Source organism: Apus apus, chromosome 7 (genome assembly GCF_020740795.1).
Source record: "Apus apus isolate bApuApu2 chromosome 7, bApuApu2.pri.cur, whole genome shotgun sequence".
Taxonomy (NCBI): Eukaryota; Metazoa; Chordata; class Aves; order Apodiformes; family Apodidae; genus Apus; species Apus apus.
The window spans coordinates 21,628,659-21,651,791 of NC_067288.1; the positions used below are offsets into that span (position 1 = coordinate 21,628,659).

Here is a 23,133-nt window from a genome sequence, read left to right on the forward strand (position 1 = left end):
GATGGCGGCGCCCGTGCTCCGCACGGAGGAGCGAGGAGCAGGGCAAGATGGCGGCGTACGGAGAGGCGGGATTACGGCAAGATGGCGGCGGGGCGGGCGGAGGCGGGGCGGGGCGGGCCGCGGTGGCTGGTGACGGAGGGGCCGGGAAGCGGCGCGGTGTGATGGAGGACGGCGAGCGGCTCCTGTGAGTAACCGGGTCTGGGAGGGCGGCGGAGCAGAGGGAGCACAGATCTGCGAGCCCTCCGATCCGCCGCCCTGCCCGGCCTCCTGGTGCGGTGAGGGAGGAGGGGCACGCACCGGGGCCTGCGTGAGGCAGACTGGTGTGGTCCTGGGGACACCGGTGAGGCACTGGTGGGGCCCTGGAGATGGTGCCCTTGCGCTGGGGTCTTGTACTGGGGACACTGGTGTGGCCCTGGGGATGTGGTGATGGCACCAGGGTCCTGCACTGGGGTCACTGGTGAGGCACTGGGGCGGCTGGTCCCGCGCGGGGTTGGATCAGCAGAGTGAAGTCACTGGTCCCACACGGGACATGCTGTGGACTTTACCCCCGTAGCCCCCTCCTGTCACAGCAGGATGGTGCTGGCTGTCGCCCCGGTCCCTGGGGCAGGCTGGGCTCCAGCAGCCCCTCGGCGGTGACACCGCGGGGGGGAGGTTGGGGACACGCGGTTGCCCCCTTGGCGGGTGCCTGCTCGGCACAGATAGGGGTGGGGGACACTGGTGGCAGGGTTGACCACCCCTGCACCCTGCTGGCCCCAACTCCCTCCAGCAGCTGCTGGCCCTGATAACTTAATCTCATGGAGCCCTGGGCTGGGCATCGCCTCTCCCCTCTGGGGAGGACCCCTTGATCCCCAGCAGGAAGAGACCATGGGTCATGATGGGGAGCGTTTGTCACAGCTGGGTGTAAGCCCGTCCCTGTGGTCACTGGCCTTGGCAGCCCTACCGCTGCAATCTGGCAGGGCACCCAGACCCCTCTTGGGTGACAGCCTGTGTCTGCTCTTTTGTCCCCAGCCCCAAGGGCTTCCCCAAGCTGAAGAATGACACGTTCCTGCGAGCAGCCCGGGGGGAGGAGACAGAGCACACCCCAGTGTGGTGCATGCGGCAGGCCGGGCGCTACCTGCCTGGTGAGCAGGCGGAGGTGTGCGGGGGGAAGATGAGGGGGGCCTGGCACGCACCCCGTGACACTCATGCTGGTCCCTTGCAGAGTTTCGGGAGACCCGGGCGGCGCAGGATTTCTTTGCCACTTGTCGGAGCCCCAAATTGTGCTGCGAGCTGACTCTGCAGGTGAGCATGCGCCAGGGCATCTGTGTGTCCCCTCTCCCCACCCAGATGGGTCTGGCCACCCTGGGTGCTTCCAGTCAGTTGTGCAGCTCTTGGGAACCCCACTGCCCTACATGCTTGTCCATGTCACCCATCAGGAGGGGGTCCCAGCCCTTCACTGACACTGCCTCTTCCTCTCTGCAGCCGCTCAGACGATTCCCCCTGGATGCTGCCATCATCTTCTCTGACATCTTGGTGGTGCCCCAGGTGAGAGCCATGGCCAGTGGTGCTGAGCAGCAGCTGGGAACGGGGCTGAGTTCGGGGCCACCCCATTCCTGCTTCTTCCATTCTTCCTTGTCCCCAGGCACTAGGCATGGAGGTTGTCATGGTCCCTGGCAAAGGACCCACATTCACAGAGCCCCTGAAGGAGGTGGAGGATCTGCTGAAACTACGCCAGAAGGTGGATGTGACTGCTGAGCTGGGTTACGTCTTCCAGGCCATCACGCTGACACGACACAGCCTGGAGGGCAGGGTACCCCTCATTGGCTTCTCTGGGGCACCTGTAAGTGATGTGGCTCCTTCATGTGGGCTTCCCAGCTGGGCTTGTTTGCTCTTTCTTCTGGTGTGACTCTGGCCATGAGTCCTACAGAGCTGTGGGTGCTACAGAGATGTGTGGGGGGCGGGACATTCAATGCAGGCGGAGTTGTGCTCCAGGCTCTGGAGTGCTCACAGGTCCTACCTTCAGAACTGTGACTGGCTCCTCATGCCTCCTTCCTGCTCCACCGCACTCCTCTCTCCACTTCTCTCCTTCCTGCAGTGGACGCTCATGTCCTACATGATTGAAGGTGGTGGCTCCACTACAATGGCCAAGGCCAAGAGCTGGCTCTACCGTCACCCTGAGGCAAGCCACCGACTGCTGCGCCTGCTGGCCGATGTCGTCACTGACTACCTGGTGGGACAGGTGGCTGCTGGAGCGCAGGTGTGTGGTATGGGGACAGGGCCAGGCAGGAAGGCAAGGACTAGGGACAAGGAGCAGAGAGGGTCCAGCTCCTGGGAGGATGAAGAGGAGGGACTGAGGTGCAGCTCTTCAGCCCCATGGCCCCATGTCCCTGACAGGCGCTCCAGCTGTTTGAGTCCCACGCGGGGCACCTGGGCCCGGAGCAGTTCCAGGACTTCGCACTGCCTTACATCCGAGACATCGCCCGAGCTGTCAAGAGCAAGCTGAAGGAAGAGGCATTGCCTCTGGTGCCCATGGTGAGTTGGGGCTGCCTGCATTGATCCTGGCATCTGGGGGCTGCTGGACAGGGGTGCATCCCCTGGGACCTGCCTCCTCCAGCCTAGCACATGGAGAGGGGCTTCACTCACAGTGGAGTTACTGCCCTTCTCCTCCCTCCCCAGATCATCTTTGCAAAGGATGCGCACTATGCACTGCACGACCTGGCCCATGCTGGTTACGAGGTGGTTGGTCTGGACTGGACCATCCAGCCCCAGGAAGCTCGGTAAGAGTCTGGCAGAACACTCAGGTGCCTGGGCAGCACGCTGGGCTGGGTACCCTCACCTCTTCCTCTGCCCTGAGCCATCCCAGGCCTGCTCCAGAGATGGGGATAGTTGGGTCCACATGCGTGAAGCTCACAGCAACAAGGGTTGCACTGAGGGGTCCCATGTGCCTTGTGGTGTGGGCTGCAGGCTGCTCCCAGCTCCTGCACCACACACAACTCACCTGCTTCCTCCTTGCTGCAGAAGACAGACAGGGAAAGATGTCACCCTGCAAGGGAACCTGGATCCCTGCGCTCTCTATGCACCCAAGGTGAGCCGTGGCCAGCAACAGGGGGACAAGTTCCAGTCTGTGTTAAAAGGCCTCTGGCCTCAGTTTCCCCATCTGCAGTGCTGGCTCAAGTCCCAGCAGCACCCCCAGGCTGGCTGGGGACTGGTGGGGGTAGATTACCCTGGGCTGGAAAGGTCTGACACATAGTTTCCCACCATGCCTATAGGAGAAGATTGGGGAACTAGTGAAGAAGATGCTGGAGGGTTTTGGGACCCAACGCTACATTGCTAACCTGGGCCACGGACTCTACCCTGACATGAACCCTGAGCATGTGGGCGCCTTCGTGGAGGCTGTGCACGCACATTCCCGCCACATCAACAAGCACAGCTGAGCCTGGGGGCTTGGGGACAGGACTCTGGTTTGGGCACAGTCACCCCAAGTAGCGTGTTGTCACAGGGCTCACTCCAGGCTGGGCAGATGCATTAAACCAGCACCTTCTCCGCGGCAGCTGCGTGGCTCTGGCTGGGGGGATCGGGAACTGGATGGCCCTGGAGGAGATGGCAGTGATGGCAGTGATGGCAGCCTGGCAGTGGGGTATGTGGGGTCAGGGGGAGCCCCTGAGGCCCATCCTGCAGGTCAGAATGAAGAAACAAGGATGCCAGCAAAGTAGGGGGGATGCCTCTTCCTGCCAGGCTGCAGTGTTGTGCCAGAGCTCAACAAGCCTTTCCTGGCACTGTGGCTGTGCCCAGCCCTGCTAGGGGACGTGGGCTGCCCAGGGCCTGCAGGGTCACAGCCTGCAAGCTGGGGCCTTGCAGCCCACCACTCAGGCTCAGTGTGAGCCATGCCACAGTCCTGCTCAGGTAGGAACTGGCAATGCAACATTGACCCAGAGCATTTCTGAGTGGGTGGGAGACCCAGCAGGACTCAGCTGGGGGACAGCCAGGCACATGGCAGGAGCCCTCCAGACATGACACCACCAGCACCCTGCCACACTGTCTGGGATAGCAGCAGACACCATGACCCCAGCACCACCATCACCTTCCTCCAGCTCCCAGAGCCTGTTTAGGACCATCCCACTGGTCCTAGAGATCTCCTGCATGCACATCCCCCCCCATCTCCTCTGATCCTCAGTGCCAAGTTTGCCAGGGGCTCAGCCAACCCTGGAGAATGCAGCCCAGAGTACCAGCAGCACTCATAAACCCTGGGTTATGACTGTGCCACCCCATCCCACACTGCAGCACACTCACTGTGGTCCAGGCTGGCCGTAGGCTGGATCAAGATGTGGGTGCCAACACTTCTTCAGCTGTCATGGACAGGGAAGTGACACCAGGATGTGTAGGGAGTCGCTGATGCTGAGCTTGGCAGGGAATTGCATCCTGAAGCAGGCAGGGAGCATTCCCACTGCTCCATCCCTGGGCCTGGGTACCAGAGGGGGCTGCGCTGCCTCCTGCTCCCCAGGGCTCTGCCCTGCTCACATCGCCCTTGATGCCAGGCTGCCCAGTGCTGACCCCTCCAACTTCAGAGAAAGGCAGTAGAGATACAGGTGGTAACGTTCATCCCTTTTATTATTAAACATCAGATGAAGAGGTCGCACACACACATACACGCACGCACGCAAGAAAAAAAAAAAGAAAAAAAAAAAAGGAAGGAAAAAAAAAAAGAAACAGACTGGTTGAAAACCGCTATTTCAGTGGCGACAGAGACCGAGTACAACTGGTTTCCTGGCCGGAGCGCGGACACAAGTCACTTGCCAAAAAATTAAGTCAAACCAGACAGCAGATAACTAGCCCACGTTCTCTAACTACAAGTCACCGTCCAGACTGGCCCTGCCCCCCCCCAGCCCTCCCGACCCGCTGGCAAAGAAACAAAACTGAAGAGCTGCTGGCCCAGGGCTGGAGAGTCTGCCCCCGGCGCAGGGCAAAGCTGGGAAGGCCCAAGGATTGGCTGCACCACGGAGCTGGGAAGCAGAAGGGTGCAGGGAGGCAGCACAGCTGTGCCTGCCCCCCTCCCTGCCTGGGACCCGGGCAGCCCACCCAGGCACCTTGCACCCCTACACCCGCCGGGAGACAGCCGCGTGTACGAGGTGATGGGCTCACGTCCTCCGCCGCCAGTATCCACGCGTGTCTGAGCGAGCGTCGCCCCGAGTCCTTTCCTTCGCTGTCCTCAAGCGCTGGGCGGCTGCTCCTCCCTCCGTCCGTCTGTCCGTCCCAGGGCTGCGAGTCGAGCGGACGTTCACCTCCCCCCACACCCTTCTCACTGCCAACGATGCCATGGGAACCTGAGAAATGTTCACGTGCCTCCTCTTTTTGTCTGTGGTTTTGTTTTGTGTTTTTTTGATGTGTGTTTTTGTTTTTTTAAATAATAGTTATAATAATAATAATAACAATAATAATAGTAATAATAAAAATAATCGCCCCAGCCCACGACAATTTCAAGTATCCCCCAAATAAAAGACAGAATTATAAATAATTATAACTTTACAATTTAATAATTGACACATATACTATAGTATTTACAGTATCATAAATGCGCTTTTTTTTTGTGTTACTTTTAGTAAGCAATCCCTGAGAACAGTTACTTTAACTTGTTTTTATTGAAGTATCTTCACAAATAGAGGAGTTTGCATGTCTCGGGTGGGCGGGAGAAGCGCTCTGCAAAGCCATCGCTTTTGGTGACGCGTGAGGTTCTAGTGTTGCAGGTTTCTTTGCTCGCTCTTTTTGTTATTTTTTTTTAATTCTCCACATCACTTTGAAGATTTTTGCACTTTGCAACCTTCGGATCCCTCCAGCGACCGCTTCCTTCAAGAAAGAGGTATTAGATTTCCAGGTTAGCTTTTGGTATTGGCAAGGGAGGGCAGGGGGCTGAGCGAACCATCCTTTTTCCCTGTGGTTGCCTTTTGGTTTGTGCCCAAGGAATCTCTGGATCCTCTCAGCATGTGAAATGGTTAAATCCAAGGAAGAAAGAAAAAAATATAAAATAAAAAAGAAAAGAAAACAAAAAAAGAAACAGAAGACCAGAAGAGAGCAGCCTCTGCCGTTGGGGGGAAGATGATCTCCACTTTCCTTCCTTCTTCTCTCCCGAGTCCCCGTGCTGCGGCTGGACCCTGCCAGTGAGCGTGGCAGTGGCCGGGGCTCACCCAAACCGTTCCCGCACCAGCAGCATCAGTTTTTTCTTGCCTTTGTAGATTTGTTTGAGATTGTCAATGAACTGGGCAAACTGTATATGCCCGTCCTGCGCCAGGAGGAAGGTCTCTCTGGCCTTGCTGAGGAACTCGATGAACTCCCCGTAGTGCCGCGGGCTGATGTGGGTGAGCCGGGAGTGGGTGGTGTTGATGTAGGCGCTTATCGTCGCGTCCAGCAGCTGTCGCAGGGGGGCTTTGTCAGTGGACATCAGCTTCCCCGAGTTCCTGCGGCCAGGAATGCCAGCCAGCCCTGGGGCCGTCATGGTGCAGCGGCGAAGGATGTCCGAGAGCACTGTGGCACAGTGCACGCTCTTCACCACCAGCGGGATGATGGCCGCCAGCTCATTTTTGCCCAGAGAGTGGCTCAAGGCACAGGCCCAGAGCACGTCATTGATGGCAGGGTGCGTGTCCTGGTTGTAGGCCAGGTTGAGATGCGTCATGGCTAACGAAGCCAGTTTGAATGCCCGGAGTGGGTAGCCCCGGTGCTCCATGTAGCGGGCAATGGTGAAGAGCTGGGTGTAGGTCATGCCGGTGGAGGCAGCATCGATGACAATCTGGTAGGCAGTCTCGAAGGCGATGTGGTCCTTCTCGCAGAGGGTCAGAGCGGACAGGGCGCAGTTCTGTGGGTCCTTCATGGCGCACTGCAGGGCCAGGGTGCGGGCACAGCTGGCCAGCTCTTCCCGCTGAGGGTAGTCCAGGCTCAGGCGCAGGATGGTGTTGTGGGACATCACTGTGGCTGCCACGATGCTGGTGGCTTCCGTCGGGGTGAACAGAGAGTACCAGCTCTGTAGGATGCTCACCAGGGCCCTCACCCCTGCAAGGAAACACTGGGGTCACAGCACAGCCCTGGAGCCTGGCTTGGATCGTGGGGCTCCTCCAAGTCCCTGGGGTGCCTGGAGCTGAGACAAAGCCAGCCCAGAGCAGTGCTGAGCTGCTGCCTCTGCCCTAGCACAGACAGGGCAGAGGGCACAGGCAGAGCCTACCATGGGCTGCCACACTGCAGGGCACAGCCAACACTGCTGGCCTGCCCCAGCTACAGGGGACCTGTCCCAGTCCCAAACCTGGCCACTGCTGTGGCCCCAGCCCTGCCGGGTAGCACTGTGGGGGTGCATCTGGTTACCCAGGAAGAAATGGGAGACCCAGGGGAGCTCAGAGGGCTACAAATGACCCGGGGATGTCCACACCCACCTCACTCCCAGCAGGCACAGGCCAGATCCCCCTGGCACAGGCAGGACACTCACCCACTTCGGTAGCGCATGTCACCAGCCACCTCACCATCTCCCGCCGACGCCAATTGAGGGTGGACAGGGTCATGCGCATCACCTGCGAAGCAAAGTTGGGGTGAGTGGCCATCCCAGAGGGCTCCAACAAGGCCTCCCAACAAAGTGGTGTTCCCCAAAAATCCCTCTGGCCCCGCTGGCTATCAGCTCCCCACTGCTGCTTTGCCTCCACCCAACCTGCATTGGGCACAGGGGCCTCCCAGTGCTGGGCACACCCGCTCAGAGCCACGCAGGGATTAATTTACTCCTTCCATGAGGGACAACTTGCTTGGTGGAAGACCATCACCAGTGCCACTGCCACAGCATGTGGGGCAGAGGGGCCAACAGCATCCCCAGCATCATCCCATACCTGGAGCCCCAGCTCCAGGGCCACGTTGAGCAGCGTTGTGTCTGAGTTGCTGTCAGCTGGTGTGGCGATCTTGAATGCATCCTGGGCCAGCTTGAAGATCAAGGAGGAGGAGTGGATGTTCTTCTGGATGGCCTCCAGCACCGTGCGTAGGCGCAGCATGTCCCCTGGGTGCCAGCAAGAACAGTCAGATGGGCTCAGCCTCCTCCCACCTTGCCCTCAAGCCCCATCTCCTGCCTGCACTAAGTGGCAAACAGCCACTTCAGCATGGTCAGCCCCTCAGGACACGAGGGATGCTGGATCAGGCCCTGCAGTCCAACAGCAAACTGGGGTGTCCTCCCCAGGAGGTGACACATCCTACAGCACTCATCCTTGCTCAAGATCATCCTCTCACAGAGAGAACAAACAACTCTGAGTGATCCCAGACATGTCCTGGAGCATTAGCAGACATCTCCAGGCACCTGGATGTTCTATCCTGGGCTCAAGTTTGACAGCTGTAAAGCAGACTGTTTCCAACAAAGGAGGGGTTTGGGGAGATGCCCAGTGCTTAACGGTTGCAGAAAGTTCAGTCCTCATTTAGGAGCATTAAAAAGAAGAAGAGAAGCTGTTTGCTGCACATGTATCATCTTGCCCAGTAAGTCCCTTCCCTCTGCAAGGCTAGCAAGGGCTGGGCTAGGGTTACCCAGACTCCCTGAGGCTTGATCCTGTGCCAGATCAGGTCCCTCTGCTTGGTTCCAAGTTCATGTTTCTACTCCCATAGTCATAAACTGAGCAGATGAACCTCACACCAAGAAAACCAAATAGCACCCAGCACCTGGGCACACAGAGACATCTCGGGTGACTAATCGCTAAAGATACCACCTGCCACCCACAGCAGCCACTTGCACTGCCACCAAAATCCAAGCCTCCCTAAAACAGCTCGTGGGGGCGAGAGAGACTGCAGGGACACAGGATCGCATCGGGACATGCTGTGGTGGGGGCAGACCTGGGGAAGGGGATACTGGAAAAAACAGAGGTAATCCAAAGGCATAAAACACACCCATGGCATAAAGAGCTCATTCCCATTAGGCACTGGAAGAGGGAAGAAACCAAAGGATAAGCCAGGTACCAGCTCTACATCATGGCATTGCAAGGCAAGGGCAGGACACCATCAGCCCTGGAAAAGCAACCAAGAGGAGGAGGGCTGGAAGGAGAGAAGAGGCTGCTGAGGCAACAAGGCTGGAGCTTTCTGACAGCTCATTTATCTTCCCCCTCATGGGGGAAGCAGCACATTCCCTGTCAGGCTGGCAGCACCAGGGGCCTGAGGCTGCTGCTGACTGTAGCAGTGGGCACTGGTCACCACTCGCCTCACCATCCATCATGGGGAACAGGGTGCTCACCATCCTGGTGGGGATGGTTTCTAGACAGAGGATGTTTAATGAAAAGCCTGTCTTTGCCTTCCTTCAGGCAGCAACCAAAGAGGCCCAAGTGACCAGTGAGGAGGTGTTATACAGAGCCCTCTCATGGCTAGGACCAAGGTGTCCCACCCAGCACAGCTGTCCCCATCTCCAGCCCTGCCGAAAGCCACACGTGTTTTGGTGCATGGGGAGGTCTATCCCTCCTACAGCCTGTGCAATATAATTACCAGAAGGCAGGAGGAGACAAAGCAAAGGTAAAAGGATAAGCAGCTTCAAACTAAAGCATGGTATGAACCCACAACACTTCTTGTAGGGCTAGTTGACCTGGAAGCTGATCATGCTGCAAGGCATGTGTGGTCCAGCATCACCCAGGGGCACTACACAGAATCTGAAGCACTGTGGCTGGCATCCCTGCAGGGTTGCCTGCACCTCCTGGGAACCTCCTGTCCCTCCCTACTGGACCACGAGCCTGGGGACCCTTTGGGACAAGAGCCCCAGAGATTCTGGACTCCAGCAAGCTGCTCCAAGGCCAGCAGATGCAAGAGGAAAATCCCTTCAATGTTCTTTTGCAGCATTATCCCATCAATCCCACCCCAGAGCTACCCCCACCACCAACCTTTGGCTGCCGTGAGCATGGTGGAGGCCAGCTCACACTGCTGTGACTCCAGGTGCCCCAGGGTGAACCAGCGTGGGTACCTGCTGGGGACCACTGAGACCAGGTGGTGGGGGTGAGTCACGTCGCCAGACGGTGCCGTGGTCTCTAGGACGGGCAACCTGAAGGGTAAATGGGAGGAGGCAACATCAGACCCCAGCCCAGCCCTGGCTTAGCCCCTTCTCCCTGAGACACTGGGGAAGCGAGGCAGGGGCTGCCTGCAGGCAGCTGCCCTCAGCACTGCCTTTGAAAGCAGCCTGCTGCTGTGCATGTGCAGGTGCTCCCAAGGCTGTGTGCTCAGCACATGGGCACAGGGATCAATCTGAGACCAACTTGAAAGGAGGAGAATGATCCGTGAAGTGATTTATAAACTTGTAAAGAAAAGCACAAGCTTCAGGAAAAAAAAAAAAAAAAAAAAGAAGGCAAAATCCCTCCTCCCTCCCCGCTGCTTTCATGTCAAGAGTACCTAGCAGAACTCCTGGCTTTATCATATGGTTCTTCTTAAAACGTTTGATTGTGATCAGAAGCAGGAGCACATTTCTCCAGGGCCTCTGCAGCCGGTTTGGGTTACCTGCTTTTGTGGGGATATTTAAAACCCAGGGGAGAAGGAAGCCTGAGGAAGAGGGGCAGGAATCTCATGTCGCCAGCTACAGTGACAAAACTGTGTTGGCTCTTAAAGCCCTGAGTTGGTGCTGGTGTCACTAACTCAATGGCCAGTTGAGGTGTGCAGGAGGGAAACTGTCTCCCCGGACATGGAGAGCATCCAACCATCTCTGCTTTCCTCACTCATAAGCTTGAGGCACCCATGGGGCAGCTGAAGCCCAACCCTTCCAGCCCAGGTCAGAGACTTCCTGACACAGGGGGTCCAGCTGGGAGCAGGGAACAGGCATGAACGGATAGCGAGAGAACAACATGCATCCCCAGGGCACTCAGTCCCATCCCTGCTCAGCAGCTGGAGTCCTTAGGTCTGGTGGGCCATGGTGTCCCCATGCACTGCAGAGACCCTTGGTTTCTCTTTTAGGTCTGTCTGTCTTCCTGAGCAGCTCTTCCCAGGAGAGGAGGACTGAAAAATTTCCCTTGGCATTGGAGAGAAATGGCCCATTTCACCAAGGAAATACTCCAGGAAAGATGGTGTCACAGGGAACAGGCACTGGGATGCTCAGGGGTTGATGGTCATTTAAGCATTGACTCATTTGGGAATTTCCAACCTTTTCAAGACCCATCCAGCCTCTGCCAAAAACTGCAGTACACAGGCTAATGCCTGAGATGTGTCATGAACCAGGGAAGGAGATGGGGCAGCTCTCAGCATTGGCCCTGTCCCCAGTCCCAGAGATGGAGCTGGGCTTTATTGCAGAACACAGTGTGTCTGTGTTCTCTGCCCAGCTCTGCAATATCCTGGAGCCCAGGGCAAATCATCTGCCCATCTGTGCTGGGATAACAGCCCTTCCTGCGGGCAGGGAGGGCTGCAGGGTGCCCGAGGCCTGGCAGACAGAAGGCAGATAACAACACCATGCCTGCCTGGAACCTGCTCTGGCATAGCACACCTGTCACTAGGACAGGCAGGTGAGGGCTCAGCCTGGAGCAAGGGGCTGGGCAGAGGGCTGGACCAGCAGGCATTATCAGGCCCATGCAAATCCTTATGGATGGGGCCTGAAAATCCAGAAAGCAGGAAGTCTCTTTGCACTGCACTGCTGCAGCCCTACACACTGCACAGGATGATGTCAGGGATGGCAAGCTCCAAGCCTGCCTCCACTCCCATCCCTGCTGAAGGGTTGCAAAGCATCCCAGCTTCCTGGCACAGCAGAGGAGAGAGGCAAAACGGGAGGGCAGAGACGGAATAAAACATGCACCAACCTCATGGCCCGCAAAGCCAGCTTGTACGCCAGATCTGCATCATGAGGCAGCAGAGCAGAGAACAGGTATTTGGCAAAGGTGTGCATGGGGACGCTCTCACGGTGGATGACTTCTCCCAAGCCGCTGAAGGGACCACCTAGGCAGAAGCACAGCCCATCAGCCATAATTAGCACAGCAGGATCTGTGTCTGGGGTTTGCAACACCTCAAAGCTTTGAGGAGCTGCTCGGCAGCTCCCCCGGTGGACCTTTACCCTCCAGTTGGATCCAGGGTAAAGGGCTGCTCTTCCCTTTTCTAAAAGCCCTTTTAGGCCAAAAACCCTCAGAAACTGAGGCCATGTGCTTAGCACCCTTCTCTGCAATGCCTCTGAGGTGGTCTTGCTCCAGCGATATCATCAAATCCTTTTTTTGCCAGGTGACATGGCAGAGCAGTCATCCTACAGACTCAGCACCACAACCACAGAGGAAGAAGCCAGGATAGGGTCAGCCGGGTGTAAACCCTGGAAAGAGCACCCTGGAGACATTATCAGCACTCAGCTAAGACACAGGAACCATCTAGATGGACCAAGCCCCCACCTTCCAGCAGCAAGATGCACTGCTTCCGCAGGGTCTGCACCAGTACTGGGTCCAGCTCAAGGTCCTGCAGCCGGGCAATGATCTGCTCCTCGTTGCGACACACCTTGTCCTGGGCATAGAGACCTTCAGGCATTACTCTTTGCTGACCCATCCCCATCAGGGCCACCTCTAAGGCTAGGGACAGGTAGGACTCGCCGCTGTCTTGGCTGCCGGTGGCGACGGGCACATGTTGATACACTGGGGGTTTGGAGTCCCCAGCATCTGGAAGAAGGAGAGATGAAGCAAAGTTAGAAGAGCCTTCCTTAGTGTCAGAACCACAACAGAGAGAAAAACCCCTCAACTTCAGAATCAAGACTCATGCTTCCCCCGCTGCCTGTCTTCAGTCATTTAGAGATGACAGATAAAAGCTCCCTACAGGAGATAAGGGCTTCATCTTCCTTCCTGCTCTAGGGGATGCAGGAGACCTGAGACCTGCACAACAGGGTATACAGCTGTCACCAGAGCCTTCCCATGGGCCAGCACACCTTGGCCCAGCTCTGCTAAGCCACTCTCCTGCTCTGCTCTGGCTGCAAACCCTGAAGGCTGAAAAAACTCAGGGCACTAATTGCCCCACTCTGCACTGCACCCTCTGCACATCTAGAGAGGGAAGATGTGGAGCCTGAGAGTCCCAAGCCCCAGACCTGCACCTAGGGTCTGCTCCCCAGGCTTGGTTCAGCCACAGCCACTAGGAAGGGAGCCAGGAGGAATGCTCAGTACCTGAAATTTCAAGGCAATTTTCCTCTTCTAATCTACAAGCTTCAGTAAGAGTGAGAAAGAGGCAGCCGATGGGGTTCAGGGGGTGGCCTACCCAGCCCTCCAAGTTGGTGATGGTTGTTGCTCCTCGCTGCAGTAACTCTGCAAAATAAAACAAACAAAACCAACAAACAAACAGAGCAAAAATATATTAAAAGGGATTAATTTAAAGATGGGTTCTGCACCCAGAGAGGTCTCTAAGACCAATGGCCTTTTCTTACCCCACAGACCTGGGACATGGGGACCTTCAGCACCAACTTGGGCATGCTAGGGGGCAAGGAGCAGCTCAGAGCAGCCACCCTGCACGCTGACACAGACATCAGAGGGAGCAAGCACCCAAAAAAAACCCCAATGTCCTAAGGCCACAAAAGATGCAGTGGTTAGTCCTCTGTTCCAGGAGGACATGAGGGGCTGCAGAGTCCCCAGACAGGGTCTATAGAGTCAGACCTGCAGCTTATGTACTTAGTTGAAATGGTAGCCTGAATGCTTTGGCAACACAAGCAGAAATCTCTCTGAAGATGACAAAGACTCTCAGTGAGTCTTAAAAGCTCTCTCTTTTGATGATCTCAAGCTAGCTGAGCTAGCAAGGTGCAGGAGTCAACGACCACCAGCAGTATTGCAGTAACTGGGCCCAGCTCTCTGCCAACTGTAATTGCAAAAGAAGAAATACTGGTCTTTTCTCCTGGTACCACACACAGTCAGTTACTGCAGCTCTGCAGACAAGCAGATCCTCCTAAATGCAGGCATCATCCCCCATTGCCTGTGCAATCCTTGAGGCAACCAGACATGGCAACAGCAGAAACAAGAACACCCTACTCCAGCAGTCTCAAGACAGCTCCCGGGCACCCCTCTGTCCTCAGCAGGTGAGTAACAACCCAGTTTGGCTCAAGTGATCAGATGCATCAGTTTGTCTAAGACAGCACTGCACATTGTCAGACTCTGCCACTCTGGATAGGGCAGCGCTTCTCTCTGGGATGGAGGAGACTTTCCCAACCAGCTGGATCTCGTGGGATGGTTCTATACATAGCTCTACTCATACCTTTCTTCTGATGCTTATATATCTCCAGCTGTCTTTGCTGCTGCAGTCGCAGGGTGTTGATTATGGCAACAGTTAGTCGGAGAGCTTCTCTGGGATAGCCATGGGAGCGCAGAGCATCCACTCGGGCACAGGCTGTCGGGACATGTTCTGCAAGGTAGGGACAAATGCAGGGGCATGGCTGAGCCAGATGACCACAGAAGTTCACAAGATGATACAGATGGGGGACAGAACCTGACAGCATTAGGGCATTTTCTTCTACTGGTCTTCCCAGCTAAACTCCTGCTCTCTGCCTTGAAGTCATCCCTTTCTCCCTGCTCCTGGCAGGGATGCCTACCAGGAACAGCAATGGGACTCCTACCATGTTCAAACCACAGCAGCCACATCAGTACCTTAATTCCCTCCTCCACAAACCTTATCTACTGGAAGCATTTCCAACACACCACTGCTGCAATATGACAGCTCCAAACACAGGCTGTTACAACCTCGTTGCTCATTTCTCCTGAAACCAGCACAGCTTATGGTCATTTCTCTCATTGCTGCACACCTAAACGCTTCTTGGTGTCTCATACATGGGGTGAGGCTGTGCATCCAGCACTGCACTGGGGGCACTGGTATACTTGGGGTGATGCTTTGAGCTGCTTCCTTAATGCCTCCATGGAGCAAGCTCTGCAGACACCCTGTGTCTTACGCAGCTCTCCTACCTGGTGTTTTATTATTAGGCACAGTTGCATGAAACACCCCCCAAGACTCACAGTTGCTTAGGAATTCATCTGCTCCTGCTGCTTACTGCTCACCTGAAATCACAAGCAACTGTGGAGAGGATTATGACTGAGTGAGAAATTAGCAGGAGCAGATGACATGACATGCTGCATAACAAGTAGCAAAAATCCCATTTTCTTACAAAATGTCCTACCAAGAGGAGGGGAAAAAAAAAGGCAAACATAGAAGATCTAAAATGATGGTAGAGGGATCATTTCTATTCCTGGAAGAGCTCAGAAAGCTTTGGAAATGCAGATAACCAGCTCCACAAATGGGGTTTCCACATCCCAAAGGTCACCCGCAAGGAATAAACAAGAAGAGGTTTCAGAACAAACACATCTGTAAAAGAGCTTCTTGTTGCTCCCTCTATTCATCTGTTAAATGGATGAAATATTCAGCTTCTCCTGAATTCATTGCTGGAAGTTGCTGACAAATCACACTCCCTTCCCAGTACTGAGGCCCTGAAGAGGTGCCAAGAAAGCAAAAGCGCAAAATCCAAAAATCACAGCAAATACATCAGAAGAATAACATGCACCAACCAGCTGGGCCAAAGGGCTCACCAGAACCCAGATTATGCTAGGGATGGAGGAGCTGTGGCCACCACATCCCTGCCAGATGGAGTCCATGGAAAGACTAACCCACCACCAGGCTCTGGCTATGCAGGGAGGAGACCTGCTGCCTGCAGATCTGCAAAACTCTGCCTGGAGTAGAAGTGTCCCCTCCTGCTCCCCCTAAGTTAGCAGAAGCGCACCAGCAGTCTTCACATGGGCCCTTTTTTTTCTCCTAGTCTTAACAGCAACTTAGTGCCTGCTGCTCCACAAAGTGATCCATCTTTGGATCACTTTAAACCATCTCCTCCTATTTGGCTGGGTGAAGGCAGACCCTGGGTCCTAGCATGGACAACAGTGCAGTGCTAGGTTTTGACCTGTTCCATGTCCATACATTCACCTCTTGGGCTGCAGGGATGAGGCATCAACCCTCCTGGAGGTGTGATGGGCTTGTGTCTTCCATTTCGGGGTCAGTCTGAGGGCTGACAGCCACAACAGACACCCCCAAGCCCTTTGTCTCACTCATTCTCACCCCAGACATGTGGTTGTTGAGGGTCTGCAGATCTGCCCAAGGCCAAGACTTTGCAGCAGAGAAGCTGTGTGGCTTGAGGTACACAGACTAAAGATCTACAACACAGGAGGTTTCTGGGCTTGACTGTATGCCTTAAGCTCATACAAGGCTTAATTGTACTGTCTGCTAATTGCCTTTAGGGGAAGACTAAAGAGAGGGTGAGAGCAGGGAAGAAAAAATCCAGAGGATATAGCTGTGCTCCCCAGCCAGTTTTCAAAGGACTTGAACTGTCCAGTCCCCCTGTACAAGGACAGGAGACCTTGCACTGGAGGCAGCCAAACACAGGATGAAAGAGGACACGACGACCGTGGTCCCATTTGCCCAAGGGGAACCCAGACTGTAAAGATGTGGGGTTTGCTATAAGGACTGTGGCTAGGGTTTGGGAAGGTACCAAGTTCTTCTGCTCACCCTGCTCCTCAGGCTAAGGGCCAGGGAGGGACTTTCAATCTAGGATGCAGAAGCTTGAAAGGACCCAGGGTAGCAAAGCTTCTTTGATGCCTTGGGTAGCTCTTCTCCTCTAGTAACCCTACCCACCCAGGCCATGCAAGGGGCTGCTGGCTTGGATGCTCACCTAACCAGAGTGGCTGTCCCTGGGAGTTGAAGAGGAGGCTCTCGCCCTCCCGCTGGTAGGAGGGAGACACGTAGAAGTCACTGCTGATGATGCGCTGCAGGTGGCTGTCCTGCCAGTGGAGGTCACAGCCCTCAATGGCCCGGGTGAACACAGTTCGTCTGGGCCTGGCCAGTGAGTCTGCAAAGAGAAAAACAGTCAGTGCCTTGGCAAGGCAGAAGCAGCCTGTTCCTGTCCCCGGACATGACCTCCCTGGGCAGAGCAATGTCTTTACAATGAGAGCAAAGCCCCACTTGCTCCCACCCTGCCCATTTCTGAGCTAAGCATAGGGGCTCTGGCTCCTGTGCTGCAGCAGCTTGCCTTTGGTCACCTCTGCTGCCCATGCCCTCAGTGTTACCGCCCCACAAGCACCACAAGCTGGTGGTACCACTCTTGAGCTGTTTCCTCTTCTGCTCCAATGTAAAGTCCTGGCTTCACTGAACCCCTGCTGCTTAGATCAGCAGCACCTGAAGCCACAAAGGGAACTGCAGAGCACATGTCATCTGCCTCTTGACTCTGGGGGGAACCATCACTTTCCAGCAACTTCCTCTGGCTGTGTGAGAGGGCAGGAAGGAAGGAGACAGCATCATCTGAAACCCCATTCCTGCTCTGTGGCTCCTCTTCAGAGCTGCTCTGTAACTCCACTGATATTTTTGAAGCTACTGAACACTAGACGAGCATTTCACTCTGTCAGATCAGACAAGTGGTTTGTTGGGAAGAAAAGGCCTGTCCTGAGCAATGCTGCTATCACTCCAGCCACACTGGATCATCAGGGCCAAACACAGCCAGCAGGCTGCAAAACAGGAAGCCCCAAAGGGGATGCAAAGCTGAATGTTGGGTCCCACAACTCACCAGACAGGCAGTTAAATGCATTCAATGGGGGAAAACAAAAGGCACAGCTCAAAGCTGATCCAGGGAGGCTGCATAAACATGCTCTGGAAACGATGGCAACAAGCAATTAGCCTCAATGCTGCAGACACCCCGAGGTGGAAAGAAATTAAACAGGTGTTCCTGCGTAGAGAACCAACTCACTATACCAGGAAGGATTTCAGGAATCAGCTGTTCTCCTTCAGTAATAAAAAAGGCTGGCAACAAACAATCTGCAGCAGTATTTGCATATGCACAAACATTAACCCTGGGACACCTCCAGGATCTGTGCTGCTTTCAGTTCCCTGGTTGGAGACACAGGAGCATACTGACAAGGGGACCTCCCCGGCACGTGCTTCAGAAACTCCCCTGGTCTAAAAACAGTGACCTGCTCAGACCCAGCAACCTGCCCCAAATGCCAGAGCAAATCCTCGTTGGAGCTGGGAACACCAGGGGGGAGTCCCAGGGCTGGCACAGGACATGGAACAAGGCCAGGTTTAAATTAAGCTGCTCCCCGAGGATGTGCATGGGGAGGCACAGTGAGCAGCCAGGATGTGCAGTCCTGGCTGTGGCTGGGGTGGACTGGCAGGACAGACGTGCTCCCCAACTGCTGCTGAGGAACTAATCCCACCTAGAAGAGTGAAGTTTCCTTCCCAGCATGGCTGCTGTCTCCCTCTTCCCACTTGGGCCACACACAATACACCAAAGAGCAATTCCAGTGCATCAGAAGGAGGCACGGTAAGAGCCAAAATTTTCAATTAATGTCTATTTCCAGCAAAAGAAAAGGGGAAAAGCACTTAAATTTAAAGGGATCAAATGCTTTGTCAGGAGTTGAGAAAATAATTTGGCACAACATATTTTTTGCACTTGAACTGTGTTTAAGTTTCCTGGCTAATGATTTATCTGCCACCTGAGTCAAAGTCCAGAGGCAAAGCTCAAGGGCTCGGAAAGGGGCTCTGCATCATCTCCAGTTCCTCACTCTCACATTACAGCCAGGGCTTCTGAGCTCAGCCCCGCTCTGATTCAGGAAGCACTGGTTTTCTGTTCAACTCCATACCCAAACTTGCATACCCAAACTTGCAGAGACTGTAGGGGCCTAAACTCCCCCAAGGTCACATTGCTTTCAAATGGTCTCTAATTTGATGCTAAAAGTACAGGTGACTTCACCAAAGATGTAGCAAAGAGCCAAACATTTCTAAGTGTGTCCAGGCTGTCAAGAGAAATGTTATGTCCAGTGACTCCCAGAGACATCACCAGCAGGGGAACCGAGGTCTCTCAACTTTGGGGTGATTTTTGATCCAGATCCAACCCCTGTGGCCACTCACTGGATTTCTACTCCCTGCCTGGACTCACCTTGGCTATGACTGGAGCTTTGTGTAAGCGCGTTGGTGATGTTGGGAAGCTCGTTACCGTAATTACCATCTTCCAGGGGACAGACGTCCATCTCGCCCCACTTGCGCAGCTGCCGAAGCCAACAGGATTTCTCTTCCAGCTTGCAGTGTGGGTTTAACACCACGCACACCCACAGTGCCCCTAAACAAAGCCAAGAAATCAAGGAGGTGCCACCAACATACCTGAGGGGCAAAGCTCTTCTGCTGCCATCCTCGTCATGAGAGCCTGCAAGGTTTCATCGTCATTCGTAAACTCATTTCAGCATAATGTACAGACCCAGGAGGGGGATTTAGACAGCTTTTAAATAAAAGTAAAACTCCTCTGTAATGAAGCTAAATTATAATCTCATGAGATGGGGGACAGTGGGGAGGAGGGAAGAAGAGAGCGGCTGTGTATGAATTTGTGAGTGCTTCTGTCTGCCAGCACAAATCTAGTGTTTGAACTACACATCAAAGCATGCTTAAAAACACCCTGGCAAGCAGCAGAGTCTGTATCTCCAAAGACTACCCTGATTTTGATCCTACCCACGTTCCAAGTGCTTTAAACCCGCTCCGAATGCTATTTCATCTGCCATTGTTCTTCAGGCCATTTGCATTCAACTATTTAAAAAGGAGATTTGGTGTATTTTCTTCCCTTTTTATTTTTTTCTTTTTTTAATCCCCAGTAGCCCCAGCCTGCAGAGGGACCAGCAGAGAAGCCTGGAGTTTGGTTTGATGTCTTGCAGGCAGGAGCCGTCCAAGGTGCAAGCACTAGGCTGGAGGTGCCCATCAGCAGAACAGCCATGCTGACACCTTCTGGGTCAACCATGGGACCTCACAGCCCTGACAAAACTGTCTGCTGCAGGAGAGGCAAAACCAGGCCTGAGGATATCTGTCATCATTAAGTTCCAACTCATCCTTTCATAAGACAGGGCTGACACTGGTGCTGCTAACCCAGCCTTGCTGACTCTCCTTGGTCACCCACTGCTCTGAAAAGGGCTGCAGCAACCCAAGTAAGTGCAAAACCTTAGCTAATTGCATTTCTGCCCTATTTCCCTGCAAGGCTGCCAGGATACAGCATGTCCCTGTGCCTGCCCTGTGGGGTGGGATGGCTTCGTGCTGGCACAGCTGTGGTGCGTGGTGCCCCCAGGGCTGTCCCCAGGCTGAGCAGCCCACACTGTTCCTCTCCACCCATGTCATATCCTGCCACACACGCAAGATAGCTCAGCCTCCAGCAGAAACACCCTCCCTTGCCTCTCCTACATCGTCCCAGCAGAGACCTGGAGCACCTTCCTTCTCCCTGTCCAGAAGCTGCTCTCCCCTACCTCTCCATCACTCAAGTCAAAGTTCCCATCCCAAAGTGACAGCCAGTGACAGGACAACATCACCTGACACAGCTCCACTGCACAGTAAGGAGAGTCCTCCATGTGCCCAAACCACCTCCCTCACTGCACAGCCATGCTGACAAGCCAAACATCCCCATGGGAAGCTACAACTCCAGCACAGACAGCCAGAGCAGCCAGTCCCTTTTCCAAGAACCTCAAGGCAACATCAGGCTGAGCCGTGAAGTCCTGACTCCAGCTCCACTCTGGTGTCTCCCCATTCCTCTGGGCTACAGTGAGCTTTGGTGGTGCTTTTGGGGTGCATGTCCTGGGACCTGTCCTCTGCCAGCTGGGACTCGTGGACAGATTTGGTTCAAATCACTAATAAGGTGTGGAGGCTGTGCACATCCAGGTCCTCGGAACAGCCTGGCCTGGCAGGAGAGACGTGACGGTGTCACAACGCAGACGGTGGCAGCAGCATCGCATCCAGGAACAGGCACGGGAAAAGCAACTGCAGGCACTGAAGATCAGCAAATATTCAAAGCAGCCCTCACCCAGTCCAGTTCCATCCACATCTCAAGCTTCACTGCTCCCAGGAAACCTCACTGAAATTCCATTCCTTTCTGATGCACAGGGGGTACTAAGACTTTTGGGCTGCAACATCAGTGATAAAAGCATGTGAAAGAGCAGAGCGTATCTCCTTTGGAGCTTCCGGGGCACAGCCCTCCTGGAGCAGGTCTATGCCACTCAATCCCAGGCTCCTGAAGGCTCTACAGGGGCTGCATGAACAGAGTGTCTTTGAAAAAAAACAGGTCTCAGCTCCAGAAAATGAGTCTTCCTTAAGGCTCTGATTACTGCTGAGTGGTGGGCACTTGCCTGCTGCCACTTTGAGGGCAGGAGAACCCCCCCACCTCCTCAGGCAGGCGTGAGCTAAATCCTGTGCTCAGCTCCTGGTGTTGGGCATCCTGGGGCTTCAACTGGTTTCAGGCATCCCCTTCCCACCAGCACTCCTGCCTGTTGTCATTGCTCCTCTTCATCTGCTCCAGGGCTGCTTGTGCCAAAAGCAGCCTCCAGCAATTTCAACTCACGCCTCTGATGGAGCACAGAGCAGCTCAGCTGACAGGCAGTAACGAGCCTTGGTGCTGCAGCTCCACCACCCCCAGGAATGGGATGAGCCTGCTGGATTTTTGGCTCCCACAGCTCGGCTAAGATGTGACCCTTGGAAGCCTCATGACTTTGCAGCCTATTTTTGGGAGCCCCCCAAGGCATCCTTTGCCTGCCAGAATGCTGTGCCCCTGGGCTCTCCTGCAGAAGGGATGATGTGGAGGGGAGACAGGGACAAGGAGGGAAGAGGCATTCACATCTGTCTTGGCCATGATAGTTATCCATGAGATGGAAAAGAGTTTTCTGAGCTCTATGGTCAAGTGACATCAGCTGACAGCACAAGTGGCTCCTGTCCTGAGCCGAAACGCCACGCTGGGTCAGACTCCCTGTCTGTTCACATGCTGCAGAAACCTTCATCTGAACTTTCCGATAGCAGGAGGTTAAGCGGGGAACAAAGCAGCAGATCACGATTAAGCTAAGCCTCTAAACAAAAATGCTTTTTGATGACAGGGCTGGGTGCAGGGATGGGGGGAGGGAAGGGTCGGAGCCTTCCCAGCCCAGCGCTCCCGGCTCCTGGCCCCGGAGAGGACAGGCGCTCCGATCCTGCGCCCAAGTTTCCAAACCATCAAAGAAATTCTCCTGTTTCCCACAGGGTCGCTCCCCAGCTTAATCTGCTGAAATTCCCCACTGTAAACAAGTGGCCGAGATAAATAAACCCGTCTCCAGGCAGATTAAGGTCAGGCTGCACTTCAGCTGGTTTTTCGTCTATTTTTTGTAATTAGGCTTTAATCATAAGTACTAATGCGCCTGGGCAAATACTCCCACGCCGCAGAGCTCTCCATCCAGCAGGGCTTTCCTCTGGCTCCCCAGCAGACGGGGCAATAGATGTTCAGTTGGCAGCACACACACAAGCAAATTATGCCTTTTTTTATTTTATTACTGTTTTTGTTGATGATTTTTTTTAAACTCTGAAATCCTGCAAATCCTTTACATTTTCCCCAACATAAATCCACAATCTTCTTTAAGGCTGATCTTCCAATCCTACGCAAGTCTGTGATGCAGTCTTTGCTAAAATCAATGATTAATTATTAAACACGTGCCCAAAATAATTTCCAGGAGGCCCATTTTTCTCTTCCACGTGGCCAGGGAATGCGGTCTGTGCTGGGGCTTCCCGCAGCAGCTGGCAACAGGCCCCTCATTCCTCCCTTTGGCAGCAGTGGTAATGCCAGGCAGCTCTGGCATCTGCAGCCCACAGGCAGCTGGACAACGTGCCTTCACCACGCCACATATCCTGGCTACTGTGACCCACCCAGTGACTATTTGGGACATCTCTCCACGCTCCTGATATTCATTACTGGGGAACACCACCAACTCACTGCACATCTGGTCCTTCCATGCCTCAATCTTTCCTTCAGAGGGATGCTCTGTTCCTAACCAAATCCAAAGGACTTTGAGTATACTCCATGCCCATCCTGCCCTGGAGCTGCATAAGACCATCACCATGTCCTCTGTAGGGACTTCTCTTCAGCACGAAGATGCCCAGACCCTCCCACATGACATGCCTACGCCAGGTGAGCCACTCACTCTGACATGCACTGGCTGGCACCAATCCAGCCCTGTCATGGCCCTGACGTTCCTTTGCCATCTGCTGATGGGACATGCTGTCACCTCCTCCCACTCTATTGACCAAAACTACATGCACCAATCTGGTCCTTCCATGGTTAAGCCAGGACTGAAACCTGACCATTCCTCCTTCCTGTGTACAGGAAGGAGAGAGGGCTCTCGGCTTGGAGTGCAGGTTTGAAATATGGCCAAATAATCCATAATTCTGGGTAAACAGATTCCTGTG

General features: G+C 54.6%; 2 protein-coding genes across 2 annotated transcripts in view; one reads left to right on the top strand and one right to left on the bottom strand.

The window, feature by feature from the left end:
* The first annotated feature begins 1 nt into the window (after nucleotide 1).
* Nucleotides 2-3,529, top strand: UROD (uroporphyrinogen decarboxylase). The gene is given in 11 exon segments (XM_051624581.1): nucleotides 2-126; nucleotides 128-184; nucleotides 1,009-1,121; nucleotides 1,202-1,281; nucleotides 1,462-1,524; nucleotides 1,622-1,819; nucleotides 2,075-2,236; nucleotides 2,374-2,511; nucleotides 2,656-2,756; nucleotides 2,998-3,064; nucleotides 3,249-3,529. Coding segments are annotated over 11 exon segments (1,269 nt in total). The 3' UTR covers nucleotides 3,414-3,529.
* A 1,040-nt stretch (nucleotides 3,530-4,569) lies between these two features.
* The window catches only part of ZSWIM5 (zinc finger SWIM-type containing 5), a 97,157-nt gene continuing 78,593 nt past the window's right edge, over nucleotides 4,570-23,133 (bottom strand). Inside the window, exons 5-14 of the mRNA XM_051624576.1 lie at nucleotides 18,842-19,021; nucleotides 16,586-16,762; nucleotides 14,137-14,283; nucleotides 13,062-13,199; nucleotides 12,306-12,566; nucleotides 11,733-11,868; nucleotides 9,843-10,000; nucleotides 7,833-7,996; nucleotides 7,445-7,526; nucleotides 4,570-7,017 (exon numbers count right to left, since the gene is read on the bottom strand). Coding sequence (XP_051480536.1) covers nucleotides 6,155-7,017; nucleotides 7,445-7,526; nucleotides 7,833-7,996; nucleotides 9,843-10,000; nucleotides 11,733-11,868; nucleotides 12,306-12,566; nucleotides 13,062-13,199; nucleotides 14,137-14,283; nucleotides 16,586-16,762; nucleotides 18,842-19,021 — 2,306 coding nt within the window. The 3' untranslated portion in view covers nucleotides 4,570-6,154. The remainder of the gene's footprint in view (nucleotides 7,018-7,444; nucleotides 7,527-7,832; nucleotides 7,997-9,842; nucleotides 10,001-11,732; nucleotides 11,869-12,305; nucleotides 12,567-13,061; nucleotides 13,200-14,136; nucleotides 14,284-16,585; nucleotides 16,763-18,841; nucleotides 19,022-23,133) is intronic.